This window comes from Oreochromis aureus, linkage group 10 (genome assembly GCF_013358895.1).
Source record: "Oreochromis aureus strain Israel breed Guangdong linkage group 10, ZZ_aureus, whole genome shotgun sequence".
NCBI classification, from domain to species: Eukaryota; Metazoa; Chordata; class Actinopteri; order Cichliformes; family Cichlidae; genus Oreochromis; species Oreochromis aureus.
The window spans coordinates 13,282,414-13,293,333 of NC_052951.1; the positions used below are offsets into that span (position 1 = coordinate 13,282,414).

A 10,920-nucleotide genomic window follows, 5' to 3' on the forward strand; every position below is an offset into this window, starting at 1 on the left:
GCTTTATCAAGACATCCCATATTAGCGACAATTCTCTTAAGTGTTGCTGATAGTCGGGTTAGTTAGCTAGCGCCGCTAGCTTAGCTAGCTAGCGCCCTTCGTGAAAAACCACCCAGGCTTGGCTGATAGTGAGGTGGCTAAAATTTGTTTAATCGCCTGATCGCTCGGCAAGGGTCTGTGTCTTAGCTGGACTTATTTTTCGTTTATATGGGCCGATGATGCTGGTCGATGTGGAAAAAATAACTGAGTTGTTTGGTGGTGGAGCTACAACAGAGGGCAGCTATCCACCGGTGTGTGACAGAAAGGACAGGCCGCGAACGAGACATACAAGGCGGTGAGGCTACCGCCGATCGTCCGGTGTTTGCTAGCGCGGAGGTCAATCGTGGATCAGGGAAAGCGAAGGCAGGAGCGTGAGGTGAACTGAATTTCAGGTAAGAAGTTATGACCTGCACTCTATTTGGGTCAGATATAAACCGAGTTTAGGTGTAGTTTATTTAGCAACAGTTCTCTTACGTGTTGCTGATAGCCGGCTGGCTAGCTAGCTAGCTAGCGCGGCTAGCGACCCTTCGTGAAAAACCACCCAGGCTTGGCTGATAGTGAGGTGGCTAAAATTTGTTTAATCGCCCAATCGCTCGGCAAGGGTCTGTGTCTTAGCTGGACTTATTTTTCGTTTATATGGGCCGATGATGCTGGTCGATGTGGAAAAATAACTGAGTTGTTTGGTGGTGGAGCTACAACAGAGGGCAGCTATCCACCGTGTGTGACAGAAAGGACATGCCGCGAACGAGACATACAAGGCGGTGAGGCTACCGCCGATCGTCCGGTGTTTAATAACGCGGAGGTCAATCGTGGATCAGGGAAAGCGAAGGCAGGAGCGTGAGGTGAACTGAATTTCAGGTAAGAAGTTATGACCTGCACTCTATTTGGGTCAGATATAAACCGAGTTTAGGTGTAGTTTATTTAGCAACAGTTCTCTTTACGTGTTGCTGATAGCCGGCTGGCTAGCTAGCTAGCGCCGCTTAGCTTAGCTAGCTAGCTGCTAGCGACCCTTCGTGAAAAACCACCCAGGCTTGGCTGATAGTGAGGTGGCTAAAATTTGTTTAATCGCCCGATCGCCGGCAAGGGTCTGTGTCTTAGCTGGACTTATTTTTCGCTTATATGGGCCGATGATGCTGGTCGATGTGGAAAAAATAACTGAGTTGTTTGGTGGTGGAGCTAGCCGGAGCTACAACAGAGGGCAGCTATCCACCGGTGTGTGACAGAAAGGACATGCCGCGAACCACACATAGGAGGTGGGGCAGGCGACCGCCGATCGACGGTGGTTGCTAACCTGGAGGTCAATCGTGGATCAGGGAAAGCGAAGGTGGTTGCTAACCTGGAGGTCAATCGTGGATCAGGGAAAGCGAAGGCAGGAGCTGAGGGTGAACTGAATTTCAGGTAAGAAGTTATGAACTGCACTCTATTTGGGTCAGATATAAACAGAGTTTAGGTGTAGTTTATTTTCGCCAGTTGACCTTTTACAATCGTATTGCATGCTAGCTAGCACGACAGCTGTGTCTTGTGGTAAGTTACTGAGGTTTAACTTTATTATATTCATAAGGGTTGGTTCGTCAGAGTTGCCGCATAAACGGAATCGTCCCACATTCAGAGAAAACATTACGATTTATTCTGTCGTTACGAAGCCTCCCTGTCATTCTCTCGCCAGTTGCAACTTCACTCATGAAACTGATCAACGATCGGCTTTTCGCTCTTGTTTATCGCGCTAAAGAACAGCAGCACGTTTAAGCTTGATCAGCTGTTGTTAGAATTAATTTGATTTTAATTTCTAGTATCAGCTGATGTTTTCTGGAGCCACAGCTGAAAAAAGGGAAGTTATGAACTGTTTTTAAGAGACAAATACAGGGAGTGCAGAATTATTAGGCAAGTTGTATTTTGAGGAATAATTTTATTACTGAACAACAACCATGTTCTCAATGAACCCAAAAACTCATTAATATCAAAGCTGAATGTTTTTGGAAGTAGTTTTTAGTTTGTTTTAGTTTTAGCTATTTTAGGGGATATCTGTGTGTGCAAGTGACTATTACTGTGCATAATTATTAGGCAGCTTAACAAAAACAAATATATACCCATTTCAATTATTTATTTATTATTTATTCAATTATTTACAGTGAAACCAATATAACATCTCCACATTCACAAATATACATTTCTGACATTCAAAACAAAGCAAAACAAATCAGCGACCAATATAGCCACCTTTCTTTGCAAGGACACTCAAAAGCCTGCCATCCATGGATTCTGTCAGTGTTTTGATCTGTTCACCATCAACATTGCGTGCAGCAGCAACCACAGCCTCCCAGACACTGTTCAGAGAGGTGTACTGTTTTCCTCCTTGTAAATCTCACATTTGATGATGGACCACAGGTTCTCAATGGGGTTCAGATCAGGTGAACAAGGAGGCCATGTCATTAGTTTTTCTTCTTTTATACCCTTTCTTGCCAGCCACGCTGTGGAGTACTTGGACGCTGTGTGATGGAGCATTGTCCTGCATGAAAATCATGTTTTTCTTGAAGGATGCAGACTTCTTCCTGTACCAGTGCTTGAAGAAGGTGTCTTCCAGAAACTGGCAGTAGGACTGGGAGTTGAGCTTGACTCCATCCTCAACCCCGAAAAGGCCCCACAAGCTCATCTTTGATGATACCAGCCCAAACCAGTACTCCACCTCCACCTTGCTGGCGCCTGAGTCGGACTGGAGCTCTCTGCCCTTTACCAATCCAGCCACGGGCCCATCCATCTGGCCCATCAAGACTCACTCTCATTTCATCAGTCCATAAAACCTTAGAAAAATCAGTCTTGAGATATTTCTTGGCCCAGTCTTGACGTTTCAGCTTGTGTGTCTTGTTCAGTGGTGGTCGTCTTTCAGCCTTTCTTACCTTGGCCATGTCTCTGAGTATTGCACACCTTGTGCTTTTGGGCACTAGTGATGCTGCAGCTCTGAAATATGGCCAAACTGGTGGCAAGTGGCATCTTGGCAGCTGCACGCTTGACTTTTCTCAGTTCATGGGCAGTTATTTTGCGCCTTGGTTTTTCCACACGCTTCTTATGACCCTGTTGACTATTTTGAATGAAACGCTTGATTGTTCGATGATCACGCTTCAGAAGCTTTGCAATTTTAAGACTGCTGCATCCCTCTGCAAGATATCTCACTATTTTTGACTTTTCTGAGCCTGTCAAGTCCTTCTTTTGACCCATTTTGCCAAAGGAAAGGAAGTTGCCTAATAGTTATGCACACCTGATATAGGGTGTTGATGTCATTAGACCACACCCTTCTCATTACAGAGATGCACATCACCTAATATGATTAATTGGTAGTAGGCTTTCGAGCCTATACAGCTTGGAGTAAGACAACATGCATGAAGAGGATGATGTGGACAAAATACTCATTTGCCTAATAATTCTGCACTCCTGTAAACACCAAGCTCCTTTTTTTGTGTAGCTGACAGCTGGTAACTGTGCAGGGGCGGATCTAGCAAAGCTTTTGCCAGGGGGCAGGTAGGCCATTAACAGAGAAAGGTGGACACAAAGATATACTTTTCTTTCTTACTCTCATATAAAATATTTAGCTTTTATTAAATAGTTATCTGAATCTTACAACCAAAGTTTGTATAATAATACACAAGATTGGCTGTAGACCATTGCTCATCATTCAGAACACTGTGTAAAAATAACAAAAGACAAAAAGTGAATGCAAAAGTGCATAAATATTTATTTTACGTGTTTGATGTGTGTGGCGGGGCGTGGTCTGCAGTGCCGCTGCAGGGGAGGTGGACCCACCTGAGCGGCATCTGCAATCACGCCTCACGGGCGTTGTTTGTGCTCTCTCGGCTGTTTTTTGGGTGTGTGTAAGTTGAAAAGCTACAGCCGGTTGTGTGGGTACACCAACCATGTGTGAAAAGTGGTCCATAACGTAATGCTTCAAAGCGTGTTCATGCAAACATTGTCGGGTCTGCCGTGGTACAATGGGACTTCTGCTCATGAACCTCTGTGCACAGCGTCTGCAAATCGGGGCTGTACAAAGCAACTTCATCTTTACCCAAAACTGTAAGGTGTCATCTGTGAGGCGCGAGCGGTGTTTGTTTTTACCATAGTTCATGGTGGAGAATGGCTGCTCTGCTGAGTTTTGCTCTCTGTAGCCGTATGAATGGCAGACTACACTGATTACCAGCGGCATAGGCACACATAAAATTTCTTCTGAAATTTTCCCTTTCTAGTCTTACTTTAATCTCACAAAATATTCGAGTTTAGACACGTCTCAGTTCATACAATTTTTTTTCTTTCATTTTCTACTTCTACTCTGAACTACAGCTACAAATATGAATATCAGATTAATCTTTTTGGGGGGTACTTTTTAAATATTTTGTTCAGTGAAATAGAAAAGAAATCGCTTTAAGTTCTTCTAATATTTTTTTTTTAACATCCAGGTGGCCACAGTTTTTTCAGCACTTTTGGCAAGGTTTGCGTATGGCCATCATGCGAGTGAATGTTAAGGTAATTTTGTGTCTTTTAGTGACTGCTTTTAACTGTTCTTTTTCCAGGTTGATAAGAATGTACAGCGTCTTTAATGACATTAAAAAAAAAACACGTACTGGTGGCACAAGTATCAATTTATTTTGGATTCTAATCCACAGAGCCTCAAAAGTATACATACAGAATATATACACACGTTTCCTGCTGAAACACCCCATTGTGTCCAAGCTGATTTGAAGTGAAGTTAAATAATGTGGAGGTAGTAGTCCTACTCATTGTGCTCACGTTTAGGCTTCCAAGCATACCTAACCTGTCATTGTGGCCAAATGTCTTTGTGCCTTCTGTCCATAAAAGTTTTCACCAGAAGGCTTTTGGATTGTCCAGATGGGTAGCTGCCTGGGTTTTTCTGTTTAATGAAGCTTTGAGTCCGCCTGGTGGTTACTGGAGCAAATAGAGCAAAAAGTGTTTATTAGAGTGTAATGGATGAGTGTATCCTGATTTACAACCTTAATCCCATGTTTCAGGGTGAAATTTGCTCCACAATTCCTGGCAGTACAGCAGCCATTTGATGAGGAGAAAAAAAATAGATACAAATAGTGCTCACAGTCTGAAGTACGCCCAGGTCACTGACCTCTTGGTCACGCTGACTCTGTGGTGAAAACATCTGCAGTCTGCTCAAGGCGAAGCTTTACAGAACCACTAAAGGTCCACTAAAGCTGAGGAAACTGGCCAAAAGCACCATGAACTTTATGTTTTGCAGATGTCAGTGCAGTCCATCATGCACACTGATTAATGTCAAATCCACCCATTGCAGTCACGGCTCACACAGAACAAATCTGCTGTAATCAAGATGTTTTTGTGCATTCCCTCTAAATTTTTTTCCGCCTTTAGAGACACAGGCTGATGCATGAGCCAGATAAGAACCTGGCTGTTGCTTTACAATCGGACCGACTCCTCTCAGACACGAACACCCTCAGGACCTCAGCATATGTTCCCTTTTATATTAATACTGGTTGTTCACAACGATTATGTGAACTATCAGGACAATTTCCACTTACTGTTTTCTTTTCCTATAGGCCGTGGAAAAAACAGTAAGTGGTTTACGTGACCACATGTGGAAAGAAGGCGAGCACCATTATTAACCATACCAAGATCTCCTGTGGAGATCTGCTCCAGATATAACAGGACCTTAGAGTGTTTGTTTGTGCTGCTTTAGTTTCATATATAAAAATAATCAATTCCTTATAGAGTCATTTCTGATGAGGAAAGCAGACCTATCCCCAGCCGCAGGCAGTGTTTTTTAAAAGGAAAAACTGATGTGATCTGTGGCAAATAAAAAAGGGTAGTGCATTTCAGGATTATGCAACAACCCATTTAACAGTTACCATCTGCTGGGATTTGTGTCACTTCAGGGAAAGATTTCTTACTCAGCGACTTTACATTTGTCATATTGCCTGTCACACCCTCTCTGCTTTCATTAAATTATAAAGACAGTTTGTGTCTTAAATGTTTTGTTGACTTATTGTGAATAAAATCCCCCCTTACTTTGTTATAAAGGACATAGCTTAACAGTATAATACTATCAGCTCTTTAGCTGCCATCACACTGATTCAAATGATGTGATGCCACCACATGATTCAGTATTTGTATTACACAGAATTACACAGAATTACACAGTCTTGACGCTGACTTTTTAACCACCCTGAATATGAATGTTATCCGGGTGTGATCAACCCTGTCCAAGCCAGAGAGGTCAGTTTTTTGCTTAACACTGATTTGAGCCACTCAAACACAGGAAGCCAGACTGCACAGTCACAGCAATCAAAATGCAAACCACGACTTAGACTATACCCATTTATTAATTACTTGAACTTAAACATTTACACACTAACGAGCTTCTGGGCCCAACAAAGTTAAAAAAAGAAAAAAACCCAAAACATAAAGTTAACGTACTTTATTATACAATTAGTGAACAGTTTCCTGTATTTTCATAGAAATTTGTTACAGTGTGTGAAATGAAATATAGAGGAACACTGACGCAGGCTTAACAGTATTGAACTCAGATATAATAACAACACACGCTGCACAATATAAACAGAGCATTACTCAGACGCATCCTGGATGCGGATATATATACGTGCCCCCTTCACACCCACACGCTCTCCTATATATCCAAAAACACGTTCACACATCCACAGATAGAAGCGAGAAGCGACAAACACTTATACCGCACCTGATAATGACATAGGAAATAAAATGTTTAATTCATCCATCTGGTGTCTACTGAATAACGGCAGGAACGATGTATTTGGGTATTTGAGCGGGATTGTGACTCATTCAGTGCATCGGTTTTAAACAGACTTTATCTGAGCTGTAGGTATCCCTCAGGTACAGGACGGTGTGCTTTGTGTTTTTCTGTGACTTGAGCTCAAAAGCAGGGCAGAGATATGAGGGAACAGCTGGGTTTAAAGCCACGTCAAGTTTTTATCAGGTAACAAAAAAATAATCTCATACAGAACTGTCTTTTGACATCCACCACCTTTTCTACTCAATTTATTTTATGCTTTAATTTTTTCTTCAAGGACAAATAAGTACATACGTTACCAAAGATTCCCACCACAGATCCAGTCGGTTTCATTATTAGTAATTCGGTGAACAGCTGCTAAACAGTTTCCTCGATTTGACTCTGGAGCTGTTTCAGTGGAAGTCACAGTCTACGTGTTATTTAGGTGAAGGGTTAGGCTGTTCAGGTTGTCTGGAGCCACTTACTTATGTCAGTGATTAAAAACATTTAGATGAATCAAAGCTAAAGCTTTCCATGTCTCTGTAAATCCCTTCTCCCCTAAAAGGGAAACAAGACTTCATTAACAAATGAGACATGCTCTGAATAATGTGCTTGTTGTGAAAGAATGAGACAAAAAAAAAATGTGGTCACCGAATTAACCAGTGGTGATGTAACTAATAGCAGACTATAGTATTTCTCCACTAAATGGCATGGACAGCTGCTCACTCACAGACACATCACTAAACAATTTGGCAAAGAGGGAGGTGGAGCTGGTGCAGAAGCCGAAGCGTAGGGAATAAGGGATAGGGGGGATTATGGGAGGACAGAAAGAAGGAGGTGATTGTTAGGCAGAAGGAAAACATATAAAGAGGGAGAGAGCACGCCGGAGAGAGCAACTGGAAGAGAGGCGAGGAGAAAGAAGCTCATCGGTTGTCTGATAACGTTTTCAAACTTCTCCGAGAAACAGGTAAATGGATACTTTTTATTACACAGTTTCAGTGAGTAGCGTTAAGCTGCAAGTTGCCAAAACAGCTTGCATAAAGTAGATTAGTATTCAATGGGGGCTCCTGCTCCGTTCACCACACTGAGATTTTTGAATGGCCCCGTTGTTAGGTTGCTATGCAAGTTCACCACACAGCATATTTCAGGTATGCTCGTGTGGATCCTCAAGAAGCAGCAGCTTTCCTGTAACTAGATACAGCTGACAAGCCTACGCTGATTCCTGGCGTGCAGGCATTTGAACCTCTTGTGCAATAGGCCAGTGGAATGCTAAAGTGGAGTGTGGAACCTCCAAGTCTTAACAAATGAGGACTATTACTTGCAGTTTGATATACAACACTAGACATCATTTATAAACACTTTGCAGAGCACTCAATTTCAGCTACTTAGGTGTCGGCATTTTGTCATTTTGCCTATTTAAAAGCTATGTGGGCTGGGAAAAAAGTTTTGATTTTGACCGATTTATTTTCCCACTGAAAATCGCGCTTTATTCAAGTCAGTCGATTCATTCGACACCGTCCTTCGCTCTGCAGGTAGATCATCTCCAAAAGACACAGAATCAGGGGGGAAATATGTTCTCATTCTGGCTCTTTCATACAAGAGACAAAGCAACTGACTTACTAAATGTACACACAGTTAGAAGCCCGAGGGGCTTAAAAACAGATTCTAAAAAATTCTGATGGAATTCTACTTTTTTATGATTTCCAGTACAACGGCTGCCATGAGGGACCTTACTTTCCCACTCGGGATCCTATGCCTGCTTTTCATCAGAGGTTACTGCCCCCTGCCTATGAGCTCAGAAGGGATGCATCCCATGGGAATTCACGGCCCATACGCACACTCAAACGAGGATTCTCATGTTAAAGATGAGGATTACAATCAATATGAAGATACAACCACTAGATCATCCAAGACGTCGATTCCAAGTAGAGGGACCCTTAAGCGGTGTGCCTATGATCCCTGTCTTGAAGGCCAGACCCCCTGTTTTGAGCTTGCAACCTCCTCTAACTGCTTGTGTCCGGGGTTCACTTTAAATGATGTGCCCCCAGAAGCGCCCAAACTAAGCTCAGTATCCTGGAACGGGTCCGAAGTTGTACTTCAGTGGTGCACACCTTATTCACACGTCACAAACTATGTTGTGACTGTAGGAGGGCAAGAGAGGCAGAAGTTTGGGGAGGACCGGAGAAGCGGAGGAGTGGGCGAAATTGGCAACATAGCAGAAGTTTGCGTGATGGCCGTGAATGATGCCGGAGCCAGTGAAGGATCTTGTATGATGTATCATCCCAGGGATAACAGCCTGCCTCTGACAGCAGGGCTCATCGGGGGAGCCCTGGGCTTCCTGCTGCTCCTCTTGCTGGCCGTCCTGCTGTGGAGGCACAAGAGGCAAAGGAAACAGGAGGCCACCATCTCCATGCACAACACAGCTGAGACGGGGTGAACAGGAAGCACCGCAAGACTGGACACTCGTCGAGAGAAGTCTGTGCTCTGAGACTCTTCTGCATTATTGCAGTTAGCTATGAAAACATGATAACATCTGAGGTTTCCTGCACCACGAGGCTTTCTCAAAACAAGAGGAAGCAGCGATGTATTCATTTCACATGAATACATCGAACTGGTTATGCTCTGATGCCTTGTAATTCCTGAAAACCCCTCTGTGCGTTCAAGAAAGTCCCACATCCACGACAAATGCATAAAATTACTCACAGAATTCATTATTTGCAAATTATATTTTTTCCCCAGAAGTGAAACCCTGAAGACAAACATCAGGGAACATCCCAGCATGTGGTCCCTGCTTTCAACTTGCTTAGCTGAGCAGCACAGTGTGTAACTGCTAATAGTGGGGTAAAAATATTTGAAGCTTACATGATAAAAGTTTGAAAAGTGCCACTATGGTGCTCCAAGACTTTATTACTTGACAGAAGTGTATCTTTCCTAATCTTGTGTGCAAATTAAAGGTTTCTTGGAGTTGTGTTTACAAAATAGTGACGTGTATTAAAGTGTTAATAGCATAAATGACAACAGGCACAAATTCTGTTTGAAAGAGTACAGCAGAAGGCATAGAAGATAGTAGCAAAGGTTCAAATGGCACTATAATTTTTATATAATATAATTAGGGTTTGATTGCTGTTGAGCTCTGTGATGGGCTGGCGATCTCTCTGGGCCGTACCCGCCTCCTCTGCTCTATGAGGGCTTAGGAAGGCTCCCCCAGGAAAGGAAAGAGATGCTGTCACTTACTTTTGGAGATATCAAAGCATGCTGTAATGAAGTGTTTTCTTTGAAACTCTCTGTGAGAGCTCCTCGTGTCATGTATGTAATTAAAGCGTGAATGGATTGATTGTTTGAACCTGACTTAAACTGTATTTATTACAATTGTGTTCTTTTTTTCGCCTCTGGAAGTTAAATGTGTTTGATTGACCACTTTTGCTCGAGCCTGACTATTAAAATGAAGTAAAACGTCGCCTTAGTCACCACAGCTGTGTCGAAACGTGTCATTTTGTATCATCTTTTACTTGGTAGGATGGGTGTGCTTTTCCATCTGTCTTATTGACGGAAGTTATGTCAGCACCCTGGACGAGCACCAGTGTTTGATGCTGTTTTTTCCAGCTGTCACACAATCGCTTTTTCAGAGGGATATGGATTTTGCGAGGGCTGTCTCATCCCATCTGAGACTTCCCGTCACGCAGCATCGGGCTGATGAGAAGCTTGAGGCCTTTTTTTTTTTCTCTGCCATGATGAGAAGAAAGTCCAAAATTTTAATCCCCCCCCCTTCAGTTTATCTCATGTTCAGGCCTCCATCTGCGTTTCTCGCAGCAATGTTATAATTCCCTTTTGCTGCTGCCATGGAGTTGTTCCACCGCCCTTGGCATGGCGTCTTCCTTATTCCAACTTCACTGCACAACTTACACCACAGAGCGCAGCATGGAAGTCATCTAACATCTGTAATTTGGAAACACAACAGACTGCTCGTTTGAGTGGCTCAAATGGCCTCAAGATGTTTGCTTTTATGACACACATTGCTGTCACTGTCAGACTGGGAGGGAAATATCTGCATGAATGGGCCGCTTTGAGATGAAACCCCAAAAAACACGAGCTGGCGGCAGCCCGTTTAA

The 10,920-nt window shown here is 43.1% G+C and overlaps 1 protein-coding gene across 1 annotated transcript; it reads left to right on the plus strand.

Annotated features, from left to right (window-relative positions):
- Positions 1-415: 415 nt before the first annotated feature.
- Positions 416-10,281, plus strand: LOC116336148 (leucine-rich repeat neuronal protein 4). Its single transcript, XM_039618495.1, has 2 exons — positions 416-431; positions 8,519-10,281. Exon 2 carries the CDS (start codon positions 8,532-8,534, stop codon positions 9,246-9,248), a length of 717 nt encoding a protein of 238 aa, XP_039474429.1. The 5' UTR covers positions 416-431; positions 8,519-8,531; the 3' UTR covers positions 9,249-10,281.
- The last annotated feature ends 639 nt before the right edge of the window (positions 10,282-10,920 follow it).